Source organism: Raphanus sativus, chromosome 4 (assembly GCF_000801105.2).
Source record: "Raphanus sativus cultivar WK10039 chromosome 4, ASM80110v3, whole genome shotgun sequence".
NCBI classification, from domain to species: domain Eukaryota; kingdom Viridiplantae; phylum Streptophyta; class Magnoliopsida; order Brassicales; family Brassicaceae; genus Raphanus; species Raphanus sativus.
Genome location: NC_079514.1, coordinates 41,734,135 through 41,759,525, shown reverse-complemented (window position 1 = coordinate 41,759,525; position 25,391 = coordinate 41,734,135). Strand labels below are relative to the sequence as shown.

Genomic DNA, 25,391 nt, shown 5'->3' with positions numbered 1-25,391 from the left:
GATTATCCAAACCCGAACTGAACCCGTAAAAATCCTAACCAAACGCAAATTGAAATTTAGAAACACCCAAATGAAGCTGAAATATTTGACCCCGAAAATCATAAACTCGAATAGATCCAAACCGATCCGAATGAGTGTCCGAACGTCCATCCCTATCCCTAGCGGTCACACAAAAAAAAATGTTTCTATATATTTTTGTAAAAGCAATGTTTTTATCTAATTGTTAAAAGGTCGGGATATGTTGAAATGTGGTTCTGAACTGATGTCCTCAAAGTTGGAATATGATTCATTTAACCAGTTTGGTGGTTGTTTCGATCATGTTAGCTGAGTGTTGTTGTGAAGAATGTCTTCAGCATATCTTCACCGCACTAAAGCACTAATGTATCTATTACAATTTATCTTAAGTAAAATGCTAAAAAAAGGAGAAAAGGTATTGTAGAAGTCGCCTCCCCGCACATGATAGATTTATTTTCAGAATTGTATTGAAGATCAAACAAAAAGATTGAGAACTCATATAATAGAATGAGAAAGAGTGTGTGGGGTCAATCACGGGATGGGCACAAAAGGAAAGTGGCTCTTACGGTTAGGCAAATTGTAGGACCCAAATTTTGTCTACCTCGACCACCACCAGTCACCCCGTCCCATTGTTTTTTCTTTGAAAGATAACACCCCGTCCCATTGTTTGTTCTTTTATTTTGATTTCATAATGACAATAGCAATTAGCAAGTTTTGTTTTCTCAAATCTCTTTGCTTAATTTCAAAACGTATTCAATTATAAACCTAAAACGTTACTTGATTTAGTTTTGATGTGAATTTTCACAATTCGTAGTACCAACAAAACGTTGAACCTTTTTTAGCAACAAAACAAAACAAAACGTTGAACTTCTTCTTTTGAATTTGGTCAATTTCTCTTAATATATAACATTCTTAGAGGTCACTTCTGAGAACAGTAGTTAGCAAAAAAGTTGATTCGGATATTAGTTTAACTAATATTTTAAAAAGATTATTTAAAAACGTATAAATTAGTTTTAAATAAATTATGTCACTATTTTTTTATATTCAAGTTATGTTTGGATTTGTATTCATTTCAGTCTTTTTCAATATAGTTTTACAATGTAGACTCAGTTTTTTATTTAAGATTTGGTTTGCCTTTTGATGTTTTTGTCAGTGTAATTGGGATTAAATCTTCCTTCGTATTTTCACTGAGTTCCCGTGCATTTTATTATCTGATTAGCATTAATATTTTCATACAAGCTACTCTTTTCGTAAATAATTTATATCAGACGAATTAGGTATCAGGCAAATCATAAGAAGAACAGGAAGAAAAAGAGAAGACATAATGATGCAAACACCTCGTTGCTTTAAACTCGTGAAGAAGGAGAGATGAGCTATTCTAAAAAGTCAAATTAGTTGTTTCAAAGTTTCATCAATTAACAACAAAATAAAATATTAACCAATGATTATAGTGAAACTAAGTCATTAGCATATGAATGCTTTGCCTATCAAAATAACTTTCTGCGTAATCATTTTGAAACTGCAATTTATGACTTTTCTTTCGGATTCTTAAAACAAAGATTAAGCCGAGATTTATGCTCTCATCATACGGATTTGTGGTATATCGTACCAAAAACTCTAATTATATTTCTCAAAGAAAAAAACTTCATATTTATAGTTATTAATTACCAACTTTAGCTTACCAACTGTACGATTTAATTAGTGTCTTGCGAAACTGTGGTGACCAATGAATTCAGAAACCCTTATTTTCCTTATTCACATATATTTAGTATAACTTGATAATGTTTTCATATAGTGTTAATGTTCATATTAGTTGTGAAGGTTTACAGGATAATATCAGTTATTGAAAATGATGTATAAATATGCAAGAAATATACCCTTTTCTCAAAAAAGTATATAAGAAATACAAAAATGAAAGGAAACGTGAAAGGACATAACTCGGCTGTCCATCTTGTAGTGTACCAAATGGGGCATGTGGAAGGTTGAAGCAAAGCTACCCCCACTTTTTGTTGTTTATTTTCTATCATTTTATACAACTTTTTCTATTCCTTTTTCATAAAGAAAGGGATTACAAAAATGACACAAATATATCTTTGGCAGTAATGTTGATTGAGACTTCAGCTCTCGCTTTACCAGACACATATCATGACCTTTGGATCATGGTCTGTCCCTCTTATTTTAAGCATTCTTTCTTTTGTTTCTCTTAAATCAGGTTTCAACATTAAATTTCATAATATTGAAAAAAAAAAAAACACAATATATCCAAACTAGATTCATGGCTCCAGGTAATGGGCCTAACTGAACTGAACTATTTTCAATTCAAATGGGCTTTGTGGTTACCAAGAGCAGTCACCTAAAATTCAAGCTTGTTTGTAGTGGAATTATATGATTGGATTCGAATAACAAAAAACTTCAAAACCTTTTTTCCTCTCGGTTGACCATTTCCTCCAGGATGATATTGAGTCGCTGGATGCAGAAGGGGAAGTTTTTTTGAAGCTGATCGATCAAAAAATCTTATGTTTAGTCATTGATCAAAACCCGATCGTTTCTTACAGATTAGGGCATTTTCTCCTTCGTTGTACCAAGTAAAGAGTGGACCATGACCTCCCAGGTCCTCCAAAGAAGAGAATCTCGCAACATTTTAAAGTCACGCATACCCTTAAGTTATAATCGGACTGTCATTATAGTTTGAATGTTCTTTTTGAAACACATAGTTTGAATGTTCTTTTATATTTAATATCATCCCAGAGCTCTTTCCTCTCTTCTATGGCACTGTTCACAGCGTAAATAATATTGAACATGTGATCATTCGATCATTATTGAAGATTGGCCGCTCGTTGCAGCTTGTCCCGCCAAAGTAATTTTTTTTTTTAACAAAATTATATTTGTATAAAACACAGTTGACAAAAAAAAATTACATTGCATAAAACGAAAAAAAGAAAGCGAACAGAAAAGATAGAGAAATAAGGGACATAAATTAAATGGCAGGATGTTAGTAACATGCCATTTCAAAACAATGCAGAAATGACCCCAGAGACATCCCCCATCATACAAGCCAAGGCAACTCGAGCGCCAATATACATTACATCCCTTTTTCTCGTTCTATCCGGATCGGGTACTTGTTCAGCCTCGCGGGGTTCTTGAACCTCACCTTGATCTGTATTGCTGTTCACTTTCTGAGGCTGCTGCTGGGTGCAGAGTGGATGGACGTCGAAGTCGCAAAGCTTGCATTGGTAAAACAGTCCGTTGGTTGTTTCGTGGCAGATGTCGCACCCACGTCTGTTGCGGACTAATCGGAGCTCGTGCTGTGGATGAAAAATGCTGAGGAGGGTAGGGGGACACGTGGCACAGTACTCGTGAAGATCGAAGTTGCAAGAGGCGCAACGGTAGGTCCTCCCCAGGCCTTCGGTTTTACAGCCATCGCATATGTACGTGCCGACCCCGTCAACTTTAGTTAGTGGGTGGATATGTTTGACTACTTCTGCCGCTTTCGCTTTCGCTTTCGCTTTCGGCGGAGACATATCTCGAAGTTTTTTGTTTTTGTTTTTTTCTCTTTCGTTCTTTGTTTCTTTTGCCTCTTGAGAATGGTAGGACTAGAGAGAATAAACCTAGTCATATATATAGTACTAAGTCTGTAGGCAATGTCTTAAATGGTGACTAGTGGTAACTAGTTGCAATTATTACATAGAAAATAAAAATGAAAATGAGTGGAAATATTCTTACCAGAGACGTACTCAGAATGTGTAACGAATAGTAAAGAGTTGATAAAACACCGAAAGAAAATGACGAGCTGAGGAAAATAAGAAAGTTTGATATACTTAGGTGTTTTGTACTCAGGTGGTGGAGATAGATTACATATTTCAATAGACCCTCGAATAAACAGACCTCGGCCAAGTTGGTTAGGGTCTATGCCGATTTAAACGTATAATTGGAAGACTTATCGAATATATAAGAAGAGGAATTGAGTCAAATAAGGATTCTTGGAAATACTCAGGAGACAGCACAATATATAACTAGGGTTTACATAATTTTCATTGATAATAATATTATAATATTAATTATGAAACTAATCACTGCATTAATTAAAAATGTTTTCAATTTTTAGTAAGATTTTGTTAAATTTTTTTCGTAATATATATTTTGTTATAAGTAAAAATAAAAAAATAAAAATTAACGTAAAAATTAATTTATTATTAATATCTTTATAATTTTTTAAATTTTGTAGAGATATTATATATTTTTATAAATTAATGTAAATAATCAAATATATATAGTTGTTATATGGACTTAGTGTGACTTATTTTTATAGTAAATAGTTTATTGATCATCATATAAGGTGTATGTATAGTCCTAAAAATAGCTTTAAATATCAATGGGATTTCTATCTCTATAAAAAGTACGAGAACTAAACCATTTTCGCATTGGACCCTGAAGCTTCGTCTTCTCTCTGTAAACTTTCTCCAGTATAGCTTTACATTTTACGTTTTTGGTATTATTTTATCTTAAACAAATAACAATTATGTGTTGTTTCGATTAATATAAACTTTTGTTAACTTGTTCTCTAAACCTATTATCCACTAAAAGACGCTAACTAAATTTTATTAGCAAAGTATGGAAAGGTAGCTAGAGCAACTACGGATATTACAGACCTTAAATAATTTTTTAGTCGGTCATTGCCATTCTTAATTGATCATTAGGCGAATAGTAGATTTAAAAATTAACAAATGAATTTTTAAAATAATCAAAGGAACACTTCTTAGATCAATTCAAACATTGTGTGGGAGATAACTAATAGAGCTTTCGTTTAGTCGTGTTATAAACGACTAAAAAATTTATCCACTATTTTTTTTAAGCTATGGATAACTCGTAATGCGTGGTAGAGTTGAGGAGTTCGCTGAATATCTGAAAAAAATCGTTGGCTAATTATTTTATAAGATGAAATCGTATAAATTGTTTAATAAATCGAAAATGATAGTATAAAAGCCTGAAACAAACTTAGATGAATAAATATTTATATCCAGAGGAGTTCCCTGAATATCTGACAATTGTTTGGCTAATTATTTTATAAAATGAAAATCGTATAAATTGTTTAATACATCGAAAATAATAGTTTAAAAGCCTGAAACAAACTTAGATGAATAAATATTTATATCCAGCAGAAGTTGATGTTAAGGAATTTGTGAACAAATTAAATGAAATTTAATTTTATGCATGTTTAGAATCTGAAATTCAACAAAACTTAGATTTTAGAATTTTAATACATAGGTTTAAATTCAAGAACGTTAGTTAAAGTTTTCCTTATTGATTCATGCACTCTACATATTTGATTCCTTGTGGAAGAGTTAGGAGTTGACTTTATATCTGACAAGTCTTTGGTTAATTATTTTATTAAACGGAAATCATATATTCATAATCGTAACCCTGATCACACAAAATTTATTTACTTATAAACTTCTTTGTATAGGCCTATATTTTGCAATTTCAATATTATTTTATTTTAAACAAATTTTCATGTTTACGGGTTGTTTTGAGTAATATAAACTTTTCTCAACTTGTTCTCATAAACAAATTAATTTTAAAAATATTCATTAAAATACGCCAGTTGAATTGTTTTTAACATTATAATGCCTAGACTTTTCTACAATCCAAATTAATATTCTAACTAATTATTTTGTTATTAGTACACTAATATTTGAACTATACTTATATAAGCATCCAAACTGTGTTCACTTAAATCAAAAATAATAAATTTCATATGATTAAAAATCTCCAAAATTGAAAATAAAACTTTCAAAATTCAAATTTTATTCCAAGTTTTAGTAAATGTAAATTTTAGTTTTAGTTTTTATATCAAATTTGTTTTGTTTTATGAAATTTTAAACTAATTAATTTTTCATTGAAAATTCAAATTTTATGCAAAATTTAGTTATTTTTTATTCCTAAATCTTAAATGAAATTATAAATTTTAAGATTTGCTTTTATTTTAGGAATGTTTTTTAATTGTTTGAAACTTATTAATATTTTTGATTAAGATAAATAAATATTTTAAAGTTAGTTTATTAAAATATTTAGATATACATTAAACTGGGTAACACAATTGTTTTTTTTTTTTTGCTTAAATGGGTAACACAATTGTTTAGGCATTAATAATTTTAAGCTCACAGAAATAATGTGTCTATTTGCGAGTCTCGATACGAAACTATTGTAAGCAGTGAGGAGATTCTATGCTTTCTGTCTACCAAAGCAAATCGGCTAATAAAACTGAGATAAATAAGTTTCAAGTTCATCATCCACAACAAACACACACAAAACAAACGGGAAGGTTGCATTGTATTATCACAGGATTGATAAACACCAAAGAGCTTTAGTTACTTGAGAGAGAAATTTATTACATCTTCTCAAAAGAACTGCCCTTTTCCCTCTCCATCCTGATCATGGCCATGCTGATCTCCTTATTACGAGCCCTACAAGCCATCTTCTTAAGAACCTTACTCGCCTTGAACTTCTGCTCCCTCCTCGCCTTGACCCTCTCCCTCCCCGCCTTGACTCTCCACTCAGTCATATAATCATTGAGCTTATTATTGATCTCGGGGGCAAACTCAATAAAATGAGCTGCATAAACAATAAAGACGAATTAATTAGTAACCTTTTTTTTTTTTTGAAACTAAATTAATTAATTAGTAACCTTGAAAATAAAGAATCAAGAAAAACATTTGATGTACCTGGGATACTATAGTCTATAGCCAACCCTAGTTTCATCACCGGGGGCAAGGCGAGGGTTACTTCTGACTGTGGCTACGCGTATAGTAGTTATTTTGAATCCGCCCACTTTACTTCCATTAAGACCCTAGGGCACTAGCTTCACCTTCTTACATGTGTCGAGAGGAAAAACGTACATGTGTTATCACTCCACAAGAAGAGACATGTTCTGTCAAAATGCTCTTGACTTCATCTTCAGGAAGGGAAGTGTCATACCCCAAAACGGCAATGTCAAACAAACTGCAGTAATTTGTTACAAAATGAAAAACAAAAGAGTATCAACTTACAAACTTTTGTCACTGGCTAGGTCAGCATACAGAGAACTTTGATAACGTAATGCCACCTGGTATTCCTCCTCTTCTTCCTCGGGTGCAAACTTAACAAAGGCATTCCAATTTCCAATGTCACTTCCATTAAGTTGCAACGCTCTCTCTTTTGCGAGATGTCCATGAAAAAATAACAAAAGCACGAGTGTGACAAAGAACAATTTTTTTTTTTATTTTAGCTCACAAAACAAAATAATATATATGTCAAAAATATTAAGACACAAACCTGTCGAAAATAAAGTCTGTGGGAGCATCAACTCTAATGATATCGCCACATGATTTGAAGTGGTTAATCAATTCACTCTTGATTTCATCTTCAGGAGAGGGTTGAATCCTTCAACAGATATCCTGATTCGCAGGAGATTACAAAAAAAAAAAAATTATTAACACATACAAATATCTTCTTACAAAATAAATAAAGCCCCAGTTTCAAAAAAAAAAAAAAAAAAAAAAAGATAAAGCATCAATGATCAGGAACTGGTGTAATTATCCATGAAGGCTTTTTTTCTTAGCAGCCTCACCTTCCTAAAAATACAAACATATGTAATCAGATATTTTTCTTGGTTTCCGAATGTAACAAACCTTTAATAGAGAAAAGAGATCCGAGTAAGAAGAATTCACAATGAGAAGAAGATTACCTTGGTGGCGGATCCCTGCTAGAGTGAGTGTCCATCGAGATGTTGTTATAACCCTAGGCTGCCGCTTTGGGATATCTTTTCGGATTAGGGATTTAGAGAAGAAGGAGGAGGAAGGTACTTATACTCGTCTTTTTCTTCTACTTTGCTTATCGGCGAGTGGAAGCACCGCGATAGACATCACTAATCGGGTCGGAGTTACAAAGACACATCATGCAAGCCGTCAACGTAACGTCACTACTTTCATCCTCTCCGGTATCAACGTCCCCATCTCTTTTACCACCTCCGTCTCTCCTCCTCCGATCAGTTTTCCCTCCACTCCAGCCCCGCATCTTTCAGGCGATTGATGTCTCTTCTTTGCTGCCGTACGTCACCACCGCCTCACCTCTTTTTGTCACATGACTTTCAAATGTAAACTATCACATCGAAACTGATCTTGTCGGGAACCGAAACTCATAAGGGTTTTCAGATCTCAAGAACATGACGAATGTTGTAGAGATGTACCAAATGATGCTATCGTCATTAACTAATATTTGAATACGACCAACTTATCATGCCAATAGTGATGCAAAGTTTCGTGGAAAGAGTGAATTCGCCATGAAAGAAGCGTTTCAAAGTCTTTGTGCTTGGGTGATGTTTGGTGTGAAGGGTACTTTAGTCAATATGAAAAGAAATTCTGCTGCGTCTATCTGGAGAGACGTTAGTGACGTGTTCTTATGACAAAATGACTCTACCACGTCAAAGCCCATCTACACCTGGACACTTTCCAGGTCAGTAGATATGCCGAACATCGTTAAAATCAGAGATGTTCAGCAGTTTTGACTTTTGATATTGGTTTCAGAATTTTTGAACTTTCGAAGTTATTTCAAAGTAAACATGGATCGGTTTGGTATAGCTTTAATGTTTGGACGTAATTTTTTGGACTTAATGAGCAAATCATGGCGATGATTAATCAGCGGAGATCAAATGTCGACTTTCCATATGTACGTACACACACATGCCGCATTTAATTTTAAATCTCGTCTACTGTTTTATTCGTGTAAACGCGGTATTCCTTATTAAACAAAACAATATTACCACCTCGATTCCAGATAAAAGAACCGAAAAGTTGACTATGTTTTGCTAACGTATGATTCAATGTATAGAAAGTTCGTGGTGCATTTACAGATCTAATAACTAAATCGATTTCATTGTAGTTATGGCTTATGTTGCATGAAAGTCTCTCGGTGTCGGTTAATTTAAATTATACTAGTTCATGAGTAAAACAAATCGTTAAGGTTATCTAACTAATCCAAATAAAGTCAAAGAGTACATGGAATAAAGTTTTTAGTCCACTTTGTTGTTTAAACATCTCTCATATAAAAGAAAACAAAGAAAACACACAATTAGACTAAGAAGTTAAACGATTGAATCGCTGAACGTTGCGTAAATGTTTAAGAAAAACTTCAATATATCACATTGCAAATTTGCAAATGTTAGGCTTAATATGCTAATGATGTGCTACTAATCAATAAAATCATTTAGATAGTCGACGTGTGAGAAATTTGTATTTGAAAGGTTTGTCGCAATTCAGATTATCATCACTGCACACAGAATAGAGAGACTATGATATAATTCAATTTGAAAAATTAGTAATATCTTATTAATAATATTCGATCTCGTACAATGGATCGATATAACATGACAGACAATGAGTCACACAATGCGGCTCGTAAGGTGCGGTCTTCAACGTGGCCCTAGTTTGCCTTCGCAGCTCTTATATTATGCGTCTGCTTATCTTTTCTTTAGATAAACAATTTTATTACATACTTCCTAAAGTGTACACGAAGCTTCATCATCTTCTACTAATTTTTTATGTGTTAGTGTTACCTAACCCTATATATAGGCTACACCAGTCCATCTTGATATAAGTGAGCTAATTAATAAGAGTTGTGATCTTAATAAGAAATGTCTCTTCATCACTCTCTTTGCGTTCTTCTCCTCCTCTCTCTATGTCATGGCTATCACAGCGTCCAACCACGCCGAACTCCTCATCTCGATGGTAAGAAACTCACCATTGTTCATATTCACTAGCTAATCGGATTAATCAAACACGAATTTGTAATATTATGTCTTTTTCTATCTATATATCTATTATAGGGCTTCTCTCAAATGGCAACTTTGAGCACACCCCTCTCAAATCAAACATGAAGGGTCGAACAATAATCGGCAAAAACTCTCTCCCTCACTGGCAAATCTCCGGTCACGTTGAGTTAGTCTCCGGTGGACCTCAGCCCGGAGGATTCTATTTTCCGGTCCCACGTGGGGTCCACGCGGTTAGACTAGGAAGCTTAGCATCCATCTCTCAAGACGTGAGAGTGAAGCGTGGCTTGGTCTACTCTCTAACGTTCGGAGCCACGAGGAGTTGTGCTCAGGATGAGAACATCAAAGTCTCTGTGCCTGGTCAGGCCAACGAGCTTCCTCTTCAGACAGTCTTTAGCTCAGACGGTGGCGACACTTACGCTTGGGCTTTCAAAGCGATGTCCGATGTGGTTAAAGTCACTTTCCATAACCCTGGTGTTCAAGAAGACCGTACGTGTGGACCTCTTGTAGATGTTGTCGCTATTAAAGAGATTCTTCCTCTCCGGTATAACAGAGGTACAAATTGTAAACTAATATCATCTATTACTAGTATTATAAAAACCGGTGTAATTAAATGATCTAAATCAAAGTAAACAACATCGTTAGTTTTGAGTAGGGGTGGGCATTTCGGTTTAGTTTCGGGTTCGGTTTGGGTTCGGTTTGGTTTGGCTAATTTGGGTTTTATAAAACTCAAACCAATTAAAACCAAAGTAGCTTTGGTTTGGGTTCGGTTTGGGTTTAATTCGGTTCGGTTCAGTTCGGTTTGGTTTAGATTTAGTTCGGTTTACATTATTATGGTCTAGTTTGGTTTGGTGTAGTTCGGATTGGTTATAAAATATGAAGGCATCAGTATTATACTTTTATTAAAAAATAATCAACTCATAAACGATAGTGTGAGAATATAGAAACTTATGCTACATGAATTTATATATAATAGTATTATTTGAATTGTATTTAATAATTTTTTTAAAAGATATGAAAGTTATGAAAAAATAAAAAATGAAACTTTAACTAAAATTTACAATTTGTTAATACATATATATATATATATATATATATATATATATATATATATATATATATTACTATATATATATTGGATTATCGGTTTGGTTCGGTTTGGTTCGGTTTAAACCCAAACCAAACCAAACCGTTCGAGTTGAGTAAAACATGAACCAATTGGGTTACATAAAGAGCACGGTTTGGTTTGGTTCGGTTTAACTTCGGTTTGGTTGGTTCGATTCGGTTTGGTTTGGGTTTTTTGTCCACCCCTAGTTTTGAGCAATATACAGTATATAAATAAATAAACAAAATAATTTTGTTATTTGCACTTGTAGTCCTTCATTTCATCTTGATGTTTCTGTTTCACCATGCAACTTTGTTTCTTTATCGTCACGTAACTAATCACAGGAAACTTGGTGAAAAACGGAGGGTTCGAGATTGGCCCTCACGTGTTTGCTAACTACTCTACCGGAATCTTGATTCCGGCAAGGATCCAAGACATCATATCTCCACTTCCGGGATGGATCATCGAGTCCCTCAAACCAGTGAAGTATATCGATAGACGTCATTTCAAGGTTCCCTTTGGCCTTGCAGCCGTCGAGCTAGTTGCTGGAAGAGAAAGTGCAATCGCTCAGATCATCCGTACTGTCGCCAGGAAGGAATATATGCTCTCTTTTACGGTGGGAGACGCACAAAACGGCTGCCACGGGTCCATGATGGTTGAGGCGTTTGCGGGAAAACAACCGTTCAAGCTTCCTTTAGTGTCAGAAGGTAAGGGAGCTTATAAAACCGGACATTTCAGGTTTGTTGCCGATTCAAACCGTACTAGGTTGACTTTTTACAGTGCGTTTTATCATACTAAGCTTCATGACTTTGGTCATCTTTGTGGACCTGTTCTTGATAGTGTTATTGTACTCCCGGCTCATTAAAAATTTGAAGAGTTCTTCTTGATTATATTCAGACGAATGTTACAATAAAAAGACATGTATTTTATTCATAAGCAATTTGTTGTTAACTCATTTACACAATTATGCACTTTTACACTTCTCCCTTACGGTTTAGTCACTTCTAACTATATAGGTACTTTAGAGTCTCAAAGTTACATTTATAATGGTGTACATTTAGTTGGCAAATCCACACAGTAATGAAGCAAGACTCTTTCCTGGTGTTGACACATCAGATTTTTAGAGTCACATGGAAATGACACGTCAATAAATGAAAAAAGTTGAACTACCAATTGAAATATTTTAATATTACACATCAGATTTATTGAAAAAAAAAACAATTGTCGATACTTCCGAGGTAATTTACCGCCATGGCCACCGGCCCGCCGCTTCGATCTTCTATATAGTCAACACAGATGTGACAGATCTCTTTAACTGCTCTTCTCCGATCACCGGGAAGCCATCTTCTTTAAATTTCCACCTCCGTCAGATCCCCAGTTTCATTTTCCAGGAAAACCCTAGCCCCAATCCGATTCTCTTCATCTCCTGCCGACCACAACCCCCCCCCCCCCCCCCCCCCCCCCCGCCATCACTCCTCCCACCGTGGAAGGAATCGCCACACGATGGACCCACCGCAATCCGGGAACGTGGTTATAACATGGTCGTCGGTGGCGTCGATATTGGCTGTTCAGGAATGCGGCCATGGAAGAGGTGAGGAGATTCAAGATGGGTTTGGTCAATGAATCGGACGGTGAGAATTCGTTGGATAAGGGGAAGGATGTCGACGATGAGAAGTACTGGAGCGAATAAGCAAGCAACTCCGTGACAGTTGCTTAAAAATAAAATGTGATTTTGCGTTTTACAATGTTTCGTTGATGTTGTTTGGTCAGTGTTTTTATTAGAATCCTGTCACAAATGTTGACTCAATCATAGACCAACATGATCACGGTCGTTAGCTTATCATACACTGCAATTTCAATGGTCTAGATCCAGAAAGTTATCAAATTCTCTTGGAAAAACGAAAATAACAAGAAATTAACAGCACTGCAAAATTGCTCATGAAACGATTAATACATCGTATGGGAAAGTAGACTTAAATTCAATCCAGTCACTTGCCTATGCAGGACCAGCGCTACAGCAGGTCTGAAGTTAAGCCAGGATGTGTGTAATGGTAAGGAGAAACTTTGTTATTGATAGTAGTGTTAGTAGTTCTGCTTGTCATCTTTATTTTTTTGTAAAATTTCTTATCTTTATTCATGTAATAAGTTTATTTTCTGATGAATATTATAAGTCCGTTCTCTTTTTATCAGTCAAGAATGATAAAATCCAATGATCTTGTCATACAAGGTAGATATTTTAGATAAAATTAGAAATATCAATTCAATGAGTTGATGGGGATCAAATGGCTGTTCATGTGCCTTGTGCCTTTTTAGTTTTAATCAAAAAAAGCGGATAAAGGGGAGTTGTCCGAACTCTCGGCACCGGCAATTTCCGAGGAGTCTTTCAGAATTTAGGATAACAAAATTATTTTGGTTTGTGAGTATCTTGCGGTTGCCTCACAAATTAAATCATAGATTTTCTATTGTAGAGCTAGATGCTCACGAGATTTGGAACAAATTGTATGTCTATCAGATAGAGTGACAGTAATAAATTAAGGGAAAATTCCATAAAAATATCCGAACTAAATTTTGTTAAGGCTTTTAATATCCAAATTTTTTCATTACCCAGTTTAATACCCCAACTAATTATTTTGCTCATTTTAATACCCAAAATTTTAACACTGTTCCCATTTTAATACTCAAACTTTATTTATTTTAATAAAAATACTAATAAGTTTCAAACAAAACTTAAAAAATCTCAAAAATCTATGAAAAAATATTAAAAATTTTAATTTTATTTTAAGATTTAGGAAAGAAGGTAGATAAACCATGGAAATTTATTTTTTAAAAAATAAAAGAATTTGAATGATAAAAATAAATTTCGTTTTTTATTTCAGAAAACAAACTAAATACAATATTTAAAACTTAGAAATTTTATTACAAAAATTCTATATTTTACACTATTTAGTTACTTTTATTTCTCAAACACCAAAAATTTTTAGAATTTTCTGAGTTTGTTTTGCAAATTTTAGAGATTTTTAAAAATTTATTTGAAACTTATTAGTATTTTTATTAAAATAAATAAAGTTCGGGTATTAAAGTGGGTACAGTTTTAAAAGTTTGGATATTAAAATGAGCAAAATAATTAGTTGGGATATTAAACTGAGTAGTAAAAAAGTTTGGGTATTAAAAAGCTTAACAAAATTTAGTTCGGGTATTTTTGTGGAATTTTCCCATAAATTAACTTGTACTAACAAAATTATTATTTGTCTTAAAACGTATGATATCCCATGTAGATTTTTTTTTTTAAAAAGAATTATGTTATGATTTCATCATTTTCAATGGTCTATTCTTTTTAGGACATCGTTTTACTCATGGTTTAAACAAAATTTTAATTTAGAATATAAGTTTCATAAGAAAAAATATGTTTATGAAAAGTTAAAAGAAGTAAGCAAAAATTACTATTTTATGAGCTGGAGCTTAGTAAAACCAAAAATAGGAATGCATTGCTTATTGCTCTTCTAAGCATGCATGTCTGGTAAGTATTTATTCATATACTTTTTGTTGAATATATTTTTGTTATTTAAATAAGTAAAAAAGAATTAGTTAGAAATTTTGAAATGGTATCTTCTAAAAATGCAGAAATATTTGTTTTAAAAATTATTTTATCCAATTGATATATAAAAAATACTTTCTTGATATATATACTATAATTTCTTTAAACTTGTTGCTAATTTTTTTTAAAGTACAAGTTTAACAAAATAATTTTTATACTAATTTAGTAAAATAAAATAAAATAGAAAATAACCCGCAGCGTAGCGCGGGAATTAACCTAGTAACTATAAAGAACAAACTCCAAAAGACAAAATCTAAAACCTAACTTCAATCCCAATTACTACTTTGATGTATTAGATTAAATAAATTAGAAAAGTGAATAAAAAGAGAAGATTATAATAATAATAGTTTTGATATATAGATTGTGGATCCTATTGAAAGATGAATAAATAATATTAGCTCTTCTTTGTATGCATTTGAAATAAATTCAGCAGCTTTTACCTATTGGGCGCGAAGTCGTGGTTGTCAAGAATCTGATCCCCTGCGGAGGAATCAGATCCGACCTGTGAGAGATCTCTCTGTTTTGTTTTGTTTTATTTGTTTGTCTGAGAAGATAACGAACAAAAGAACAACCCAACTTAGGATTGATACGCTGCGTTTAGATGCCCAATTTGTTTTTTTTTTTTTTCCGTTTTATTGGCAATGACTGATTGTATAATGCAATGAAGTCCACATATATATCCGAATTCCGAAAGCCTTCAATATTCCTCTTTTAATATTCGTTGTGTTTTATTTGATGGTCATACATTTTTACAGTAGTTATTTTAATTTTGAAAAATACATTTTCTTCTTGGTTTTCGAAAAGTAAATGTTTTTTTTGAGCAACCAGTACATTACAAAAAATATTCAAGTTGTTGGTTTACTCCTAAATTCAAAACGGTTGACTACCGAGATATTTAAAAATTATAGTAAACCTTAGAAAGCTTATCCTTAATCCCACCAAACACTAATAACTCTAAACACCAACAACCAAATGCGCATTTCAAATGCCACTCTGTGAAGGGATTTAATTTTTTCATTATATGAGTTACCTATGTTTCAGTAATAAAAACGATCAATTTTATGGGATGATGCATTTACATGAGGCTTGTGGTAGAAACTAGAAAATGAATCAAGGAAAGGACAACCAGATTGTAGTTCTATCGGTAGCTAACGACATTTAGATTTAGAGTATTCTTTTGTAGCATTGTGAATTGGATTTGGATTTGTTCTGTTATATGCATTCGTTTCATCCATATATATATTGATATGTTATGCATTAGTTAAGTTTTCTTTTTCTTTTTTGGTATGAATGCATTAGTTAAGTTCATATTAGTTTTGCATTCTGACTTGAATAAACATAGCTTAGATATGAATTAGATAAATATAATAACATAGTTTAAACAGTAAAACATCAATAGAAGTATTTGTTGACTAATATAAGATGCAAGTGCATGAAATTCAGACACTATATTCGACGAATTAATGAGCTCCATGCCTTTAGTTGGACTGTTATTTTTAGCAGTCATCTGAATTTTCTTGACTTATATATCGTTGTTTATTTATATGCATTATTTTTGAAATAAAATGTGAGAAAAAGAAAACATTTTTTTCATATAACATAAGTTAAATAGTATGTCACTTTCCTCATCAAATCATTGGCTGATGTGCATGTTCCATGGATCATCTAACTCAATAACTATAGAGTATTGGTACTTCATTTATAAGAATAATATTAATGTAGTTTATCTTTGTATTTGTATGATGTATCAATTTCCAAAAACATACAGTAATCAGTTCAAAAAAGAAGAACATATAGTGTTTGTTTAGAAAAAGAAGATGATTTATGTTTGTACAAGAATTGACCATAATAACTAATTTACAAATGTATTTGTTGGTTGTTTTTGCTCTTATTCTCATAATGGTCAAAATCTTTCATTGGCGAATGTGAAATGAAATTTGTTTATTCTATTCAAAACTTTTACTATAGTTTGTGTGCTCAATGACTAAATCCAAGGAAAAAAATTACCATGCTCCAAAAAACTCTAATGGGATAAGATAAAAGAGAATCTAATTGGATAGATAAAAGAGAATGAAAATGAAATTGTTCATTAGACCTTTCTTAACTAATGAAGGTAGTAAAAGAAAAAAAATGCTTTGTTGGATAAAATATGGAGTTCGACCTCCTTGGGAAGCTAGTCAGGGATAGCTTTCCTCTGGAGGTGGAGGTCGAGCTTGGGGGAAAATCAGATGTGGAGCTAGAGGGTTTGGAGGTCCTTCTCGAGTCCGCGATGGATGCGATCGATGCTGCTCTGGAAAATCTGCAGTAGAGAGAGAGAGAGAGAGAGAGAGAGAGAGAGAGAAAGATTTCAAGTTATCTAACTATGTGTGAATAAAAAAGATGGTTCCTTTTAGTGTGTGTTCCTGAAACTGCAAAACTATGTTTTTGTTATGTTTGTATGTCTCTATGAGCATCAAACATGTTTTGATCTGCATCTTTTTATAATGACAATGTCTGCACTCTATCCTTATCTAATGAATCTAATGTTTCTATCAAAACTGTGTTTCTGTTTCCTGCTTAAAAGAGTGTGCATACTGAAACTAACATCTTGCTTGCTTCACTAAGCATGATCACTCACTGACTGTTTGTCTAGTGTTTACTTTTCTGTCCGACCTCTTCTTTCTCCGCAGTATCTAACCACACTCAGTTGTTCTTTTAGCATTGACACAAGCCGTTAGTTTCCATTCTTGAAAAGTAATCATAGAAGATGACTTTGTCTGCGTAAAATGCTCTTTCAATGAAATATTTTTTCGATACTCAAAATGCTGCACAGTGAACCTTGATCTGGTCTGATTGATAAAACCTGAAATCCGACAAGACCAGACAAGTAATTCAAAAGCCAAATGAAAAGGGGGGACTCTTGAGTAAAAACAAGTGAGGGAGCCAGGCAACCATCGTTGGAGATAATGTTAAGGTCGGATTTGTATTCGTGCTGCTCGTTGACACCAACAACGGACATGGGAGCGTCCTTGCTTGGGGCAGAGATAACAACCTTTCTGGCACCACCCTGTAACAAACAAATCACCAAATCAATCAGTTCAAACATCGCAACACATAGAGGGATAAGTACATGGTTTGTATCCACAAGTTACTGAAAAAAAACTATACCAGCCAGCCATAGATTGTGATACAATTACAGTCTATATGAATTTATGAAAACTAGACATATAATGGTATATAAAACAGATAAAAAACAAACCTTCAAGTGAGCAGCAGTTTGTCCTTGTCAGTAAAAACACCAGTAGACTCAACAACGAAGGTCAGCACCAGCCTCACCCCATGGGATATCCTCAGGGTTCCTTCACAAACAAAAATCACTTATAAGATTAAAATTCTCAAAAAATAAACAGATGCGCTGAGAAGAGATACGCATCTAGTAAATGTACCTAATGCCGAAGACAGTGACCCAGACTGGCTTCTCACCAAAGAGAAGGGTCTTCTCATCCTTAACCATGAGTTCATGGTGTTTCCAGATTCATCCTGAAACACCACCATCAAACCATAAGATGACAATAATAAAAATGAGCGTTATACATAAAATGTTACTCTATTTGATATGTGTCTTCCCATATATCAGTTCGCCAAGAAGAAGAAGCTCTTCTTTGAAGAAGCCATCTGAAACCTTTGGCTGTTTCTACCCCCAAAATGATGGAGTATGACGCAAGAAACAATCCTGCAACCAAAAGAAATATGCTGTTATCACGTTTGTTCATCTAAATTAAGTGGTGAATGTTCTGTTTTTTACCGAAGAGGAAGCCACGCAGCGGGTATAACCATTTGCCGTCAGCACTAAGATCCAGCATTTTCTGGTTCCAACCACTGAACGTTGTGAGGCTTCCCAAATAGCCAGTTGACAATCCTATCGACGAAGAGAAGGAGTTAATGAAAATACCAAGGAGTTAATGAAAATACTAAGGAGTTAAAGAAAAGTTACACACACACACAGCTGCAACTCTGCAAGGAACATGCCATGAGATTCATAGCTCAGTGCCACTGACCAGCTCTCGACCCATGGGAATATTGACACGGTCTCAGCGTCTGGTTTGACTTCTCAATACGAAATTCAAAAGCAGACCAAAGGCAAGCACATAATCAGATATTCAGAGTCACAGTAGCTAGTACCTCGTGCCTTGATAAAAATATGGAAACACTTGTTAATTGCTATGAAAATTGTGTAAATAAAAAGATTTTCTCCACAAATTCTACATGATAAAAATATTTTTTTCCTGTGATTCTCTCACACTAAACTACAATACTTTTATTATTGTTGATATATGTTCATAATTTCTTATAAAAAAAATATTGCTTGGGCAGCTGAAAGTGGTCGCACGGCTCTGCTCTTCACCTTCATCTCTCTCAACCCAACAAGACGTTTAATCTTTGGTTTTTAAGATATAATAGAACGACTAGCAATGGTTTGTTCTTAGCCACCTATTACGAACAGAACCAACCCTCAGTTTCCCCCCCCCCCCTAAATATAAATAAAAATCTTATTCATAATTTTATTAACATTTCTTTTTTTCTATTTTTTAATAAAGGAAAATTCCTCTATTTTCGGGTTATTTATTTACTCCTGTTTACTTATTAATGTACACAACAATAATAAAAAAAAATCGTTTGCTGAACTCCACAAACATATAGTAGTACATATATAAAAAATTATCGCTCAGCCAAATTTCTATTACTATATGACCAGGGAAGCAATTATCTCCTTACTCCACCAATCGCAAAACTCTTTTGAATAATCGAGGTATTTGCTTGTTTATAAATGGACACAACAAGAAGTTTTGTTTGTAAAAAAAAGTTATTTTGTTTGCGAGAGAAGATTCCACAAACATAGGTTATATAAGAAAACATTATCACTCAGCCAAAAATCTATTGCTATATATGATTGGAAGCATAACTATAATAAGCAACAGTTAAGAGGAGGGAAGGTCGTCATAACACACGGCTTCGTTCATGCATGCGTAAAACATAGTACAGACACAGAACAGGGTTATTACAATAATACACCAAACCAAAGCACTTGTAACATCTGATAAAAGACATGTTCTACAAATAATCACAACTATCGAACATCAAATCAAAGTCTCGGACCAGTTCTGTATCTGGTTTAATACCCACATATCCTCAAACATTATCACTTGGCATCTCTTTACCGTTAGATGATGAATGTGATCACTTGGACATCTCTTTTTTTCATGTTTTATGGAGAAAAAGTTGGAAGAAGTGTGGCAGTGGTCTGAAGCATGAGTGTATGTCGGTGGTTTTTGTGTTCTTTTTTTAGTGCAGGAAAAAGTTATCACTATAGTATACACGTTTAGTCTTAAAACTTGTGCACAAGGGTAACTTGATTGTCACCAAACTCTTTGTTTTTACAAGAGTCATCTAGTTTGAATATTAACTAACTGAATCCTACTACCCAAATAGGGACAGAGTATATAACAATTCCAATGGCAAAAGAAACTGCGATAGTGAAAGATACATACGCATATGCTCTCCATGGATAGTCACTTTCTCTCATGGCATTGAACTCAGCCATTAGGGTTGAAACTGTGCTTAAACACCCCAACAGACCAAACTGTATACTAGAAGCAACCGTGTTACATGTTGTAGTGTCCACCTGTCAAAAGAGAATGTTACCTTGTGTGATATGTCTGGTATAAAGAGAAACAGAGTTCATACCGATTTCTTTAATGTGGCCAAAGCTGCCATGGCAGAAGCTGCAACAACATTCGCAATAACGGTGCCTAACGGGACCCACCTCAAATACTGTCCATCTTTTCCCAATCCACGTCCGTTGAGCCGAGCAAGAAACCATCTGAGCCAGACACCAGGGGCTGCAACTAAGCAGCCTAACCAAAGCTGAGCCTCGCTTGTTCCTTTATCAAACTCTTTCACAAGCTGGGTGGCACTCACAGTTAGTAAAGCTACAAGCAACACAACCATCAAGGTCATAGACACGATATGGCTCCTGAAGGTGTCAACTTCAAGACAAGAGTTTCTTTCCTCCTTAGAAGAAGAAGCTCTTCTCTGAAGAAGCCATCTGAACCCTTTGGCTGTTTCAATCCCAAGAATGATGGAGTATGATGCAAGAAACAATCCTGCAACCAAAAGAAATATGCTGTAACCAAGCATATTAAGTGGTGAATGGAGATTTCGAAAGGAGAATACTCTGTTTTTTTTTTAAACCTAACAGGAAGCCAAGCACAGCGTATAGCCATTTGCCATCAGCACTAAGATCAAGCATCTTCTGGTTCCAACCGCTGAATGTTGTGAGGCTTCCTAGGTAGCCAGTTGATAATCCTATGGCTAAAAACTCAGAAACTCTGGTAATATCTGCTTTGAACACGACCCCAAACCAACCCATCAAGAATGATCCCACCTATAAAAGAATCATTCACACGATCATCTTTAAGAGAAACATGTGGGTTCATAAAGATGAGTGCAACGTGAGCTTTTTTACCATGTTGGAGGGAAGATCAAGGTACAAGATGCTCCCATCGCTGGTCACTCTAGCAACACTTGGTCCAAAAAGTTTCTGCATCAAGTATCTCGTAATAGCCTGTATAGACAACAATCACAATGAGTGAAACAAAAACATAGCAAGAACAGAGTAAAAGCCTTAGAAACTTACCCCAAGAATCCCAAAAACAGCCAAATGAATCAGGCATGATATGTATTCCAAGGACTTTGGTAACACAGCCTCATCCTTCTTTACCGTCTTGTTTGTCTCAGGTGACAAGAGTGACTTAGTAGGTAAAGGAGATGTTGTTGTCATGTGCTCAGGCAAAGGTTTGATTACAGAGCTTGTGTTATGTAATACACCCTGTTCTTGACGAGAAGTGTCATCATCAGTGACCCCTTGTTCTAGCAAATCCTCAGAAGAAAACAAACGGTTACTACTTCTACCGCTACTATGCCTTCTCCGAAGTGAACGGTCCCCAATATCCCCTGCCTCCGAGACACTCTCGCTATCCACACCATTGGTGATGAAAAGAGCAGGCACGCTACGTGGTAAGCTTAGAGAAGAGCCTAGACTGCTTTCCCGGCTAAAGGAGTTGGTACGATATGGCTCTTGATGGCCATTACCAGAATCCATAACCTTTTGTGCTGAAGTACTTATCTCTAGGAACCTTAAAAACCTCAGCGTTGACCAAAGATGATGATAAAGGTTGTGACCTGCACATACACGTTAGGCCATTAGCCACACATTGAAAGAAAGTTTCAACAAAGAGACATTACATGTCAAGAAGAGTGGCTCATTAGCGAATGGTTTGAGTTGATTCCTTTATACATATAAAAGCAGAAAAATTTATTGGCTCAAGAACAGTTTCCAGATATGTCATCCACTACAAGGACAAACTCCAAAAAGACAAAATCTAAAAACCTAACTTCAATCCCACCATAAACATAAAAATTACTACTTTAATTAAACAAATTAGAAAAGTGCAAAAGAAAGTAAATTTAAAATAGTAATAATAATAATGAGTTGGGTTTAAAGAGAGAGACCCTATTTGAGTGATAAATCAAAGATCTTTTGTATCCAAATAAAGTCAGCAGCTTTTACCTATTGGCGAATAGAGTTTAAAATTGTCGTGGTCAAGAATCTGATCTCCGGTGGAGAAATCAGATCCGACCTGTGAGGCTCTCTGTTTTGTCTGTTTGAAGAAGATAACTAACGAATGAACAAACGATTGATACGGCCGCGTTTAGATGGCCAGTTGTTTTTCGTTTTATTCCGAATAACTGATTACAAATAATGCTATGTCGTCCACACATGCTTGATGTTACATGGATTATCATCCGGAAAGCCTTCAATATTCCCCTTTTAATATTGAAAAAAAAAACTAAGATAGCACCAAACCAGTTTTTTATCATAAAAATAACATCATAAAAAAGAAAATAATCAAAATAAACTTTATTAAATGTTAAATATGCATTTACAATCTTTGGGTAATTAATCTAAGACTTAAGGTTTGGGGTTAAGGGATGGAGCTTTAGGAATATTAAAATTTTCAAAAGAAAAAAATACTATTTTGGTCATTTTATTTTTTGAATCCTATTTTTGTGACAAAACTTAAAAAATGCTATTCGAAAGAATTATTCTTTAATATTTGTGGTTGTTTTATTTTTATATTTAAAATGATGGTGATACATTTTCAAGATAATTATTTTAATTTGAAAAGTACATGTTTACATCTAAATTAATAAGTAAACCTTAAAGCCTACTACTATAAACTTATTTCTCAAGTCTAAACACCAACAGCCAAAATTGCATATTAAATTTATATTAAACCTTGATCATACATGCTGATTTTAATTTCGGACATGAATCAAAAGTAATATAGACATTAATTAGGACATGAATCAAATTGGTATCTGCATTAGGAAATGAAAAGTTGATCACCCGTTAATAATAATATAATTTACATATTGAATGCTTTAAAAGGGTGAATTTAGAGAAAAATATAATAGTCAGTGAATGCTTTAAAAGGGTGAATTTAGAAAAGAATATAATAGTCAGAGCAGACAACAAATGACGAACATAGGATGTGGACAAGTAAGAATTTTTAAAATTTTACCATGAAGTAGTTTATTGGCGTGCCGTCATAACAAATTTTTATATAAAAAGTTACATTGACTAATATTGGACGCAAGTGCATGGATTTCACTTTCGGACACCGTACTCGATGTCAAAGCTCCATGTTTTAATTGGGCCGCTATTTTGGGTGGTCAGCTCAACTTTGTTGACTTTATAACATTCTTCATTTGCATGGTTTACCTTCTTTTTAGTGAAACAAAAAGTTTTACTTATAATGGCATCAGCATTAGCGAAGTTTGATTTTACTTCAACTGCCTACACTCATTGTCAAACTCAATAACTATACGGCCATTCGTACTTCATTTATAAGTATTTTTTTCGTGTATCTTGGTATCAACTTTCAAGAACGAAAAAACAATCGATGATCTACACTATAACTGACCCTAAGAACTGATTTACTAATGTATTTGTTCAATAATTGAATGAAGAACACAAAGATATAAGATTATGTTTTTTACCAAAAAAAATAATATAAGATTATGTTACTGATTTTATAGAAGGGCGAAGACGAGAGTTGCACAAAGTGTCAAATCCCAAAGTTAATTCATCCTAAGTAACTACATGGATTAATGGGCCTTTAAATAGTAGGCTTTTGTCATGTTTTTAATATGTTTAACCCGATAGAGAAGGTGTGCTATGAATTCCTTTCTATATGATGTCTTGATAGTTTTATATCCACAATGATCATATTTTAGCAAAATAACAGATGAATACTCTTGGTATAGATTGGGATCCTATTTGAGTGATGAATCGTATGGCTCTTGTTTGTATGCATTTGAAATAACAAATTGTCATATTTATCGATGTATCCATGTTAATGATGTGCACTTTGTTGAGATAGACCAAGAAATTGCTGAAGCTGCAACCGGAATCATGGGAACGCCATGTGTGCAATTCCTCAAGAACAAGGAAATGCTCAGGTTGGCCTTGCGTTCTTTCACTAATAGTATTGTACTGATTAATGTGATCAGCTTTGGCTAAATATTTCGAGTCTGTGCAGGACTATATCAGGCGTGAAGATGATAAGGTTTAACACCATCTAGCACCACCAAGAAAGATGTTAAAGGAGAATAAATAAAAGAACCTGTGAACCTGAAAGTCCAAGCTTCAGACGACTTCCACTATTTGGGATACTTGGGACCAACACACCAGGGGAGTCTATAACATATATGATAGGTCGATGAGCAATCTGTTACTTTCTCACTGTGTTCAAACGTCCCCCTGAAGCGTAGAGCACAAGCAATATCTGAGAAACAAAAAGAAGGTTGACCTTGAAACAAGCAATATCTCGTGTTACGCTAGGTAATGGACCAATCTTAGCTTGTTTCAATCTTTGCTGCACTACGCACATGATCCATGTATCGACATAAAGCATGTTACGCTCCATTCATCAATTAGCTTTATACTATGAACTTGATTAAGTGTTCAGTGAAATGAACACTTATCACTACTAATAAGCCCAGACACTAATCAATCTCACCAAGATATCAAGTTGCAATAATTTGATTCTTATGAACTGAAATTTAATGAGTACAGATTTGCCAACATTTGGGAACACCAACCACCATTACGAGTAAAATGGCTCCCTAGAAATCACTTCCTTGAGCTTCAACTACATCATGCAAACATAATGATGATCTCCTAAATATTGTAAGTTCTGATGAATGAAGTCATTTCACATCCCTAGATACACATCACATGATCATACCTACGAACTATGGTATCAAGGTACTTCTAGTTAGCAGTTTAGCACATGGCATGGGCAGCTAGACATATATATGGGTCTAATGTTATATAACCGTCCTTCGTTTATGATCTGAGCTACACTTTAGTTATTTTGTTTAGCATAATAGTTAATTAAGTTAATACACGTGTTTGATTTTAATTAAACATAATTATCATCACACATCTGTTTTGATGATTATACTTTTAGGAACACCTTGATTATTTTTATAGCATAGTTGATGGAAAGAAGATCAAATCTCTGTCCTATATCAATAATCTTAGTTATGGCATTATGATTTGTAAATCAGGTATTGTATTATCAAGTTAAAAAATCACTACGTTTGTCGGTTCAAGATCCAACATAAATTTTATTCTCCAGCTGGATATCTCATGCATATAAATATCTCATAAAAATATCTCGTGCATGGAAATACAGTATCTTTCACGTTTCTCTGTTTGATTCTGACAGTAATCAAGGATAATGTTTCTTTCTTTTTTTTTTCTT

At 34.0% G+C, this 25,391-nt stretch overlaps 2 protein-coding genes, 1 long non-coding RNA gene and 1 pseudogene across 4 annotated transcripts; 1 reads left to right on the top strand and 3 right to left on the bottom strand.

Moving 5' to 3' along the window:
* Nucleotides 1-6,260: 6,260 nt before the first annotated feature.
* Nucleotides 6,261-8,635, bottom strand: LOC130510939 (uncharacterized). Its single transcript, XR_008944722.1, has 5 exons — nt 7,739-8,635; nt 7,327-7,448; nt 7,062-7,206; nt 6,738-6,967; nt 6,261-6,627 (listed from the first exon to the last, which is right to left on the bottom strand). It is a non-coding gene; the product is annotated as an uncharacterized LOC130510939 (long non-coding RNA).
* A 933-nt stretch (nt 8,636-9,568) lies between these two features.
* LOC108852943 (protein DUF642 L-GALACTONO-1,4-LACTONE-RESPONSIVE GENE 2-like) lies at nt 9,569-11,814 on the top strand. The gene is made up of 3 exons (XM_018626414.2): nt 9,569-9,776; nt 9,875-10,372; nt 11,267-11,814. Exons 1-3 carry the CDS (start codon nt 9,683-9,685, stop codon nt 11,785-11,787), a joined length of 1,113 nt encoding a protein of 370 aa, XP_018481916.1. The 5' UTR covers nt 9,569-9,682; the 3' UTR covers nt 11,788-11,814.
* A 4,833-nt stretch (nt 11,815-16,647) lies between these two features.
* LOC130511358 (glyceraldehyde-3-phosphate dehydrogenase, cytosolic-like) lies at nt 16,648-18,359 on the bottom strand (annotated as a pseudogene).
* Nucleotides 18,360-19,875: 1,516 nt separating this feature from the next.
* LOC108836355 (fluoride export protein 1) lies at nt 19,876-22,288 on the bottom strand. Of its 2 annotated transcripts, none has more exons than XM_057009774.1 (6): nt 22,127-22,288; nt 21,194-21,738; nt 21,023-21,121; nt 20,731-20,941; nt 20,242-20,660; nt 19,876-20,179 (listed from the first exon to the last, which is right to left on the bottom strand). In XM_057009774.1, the coding sequence occupies exons 2-6, from the start codon at nt 21,656-21,658 to the stop codon at nt 19,961-19,963; spliced, it is 1,413 nt and encodes a 470-aa protein (XP_056865754.1). In that variant the 5' UTR covers nt 21,659-21,738; nt 22,127-22,288; the 3' UTR covers nt 19,876-19,960. The 2 variants fall into 2 exon arrangements, with proteins under 2 accessions (XP_056865754.1, XP_056865755.1); XM_057009775.1 differs by having other exon boundaries at nt 20,749-20,941; nt 22,127-22,285.
* Between the last annotated feature and the right edge of the window lie 3,103 nt (nt 22,289-25,391).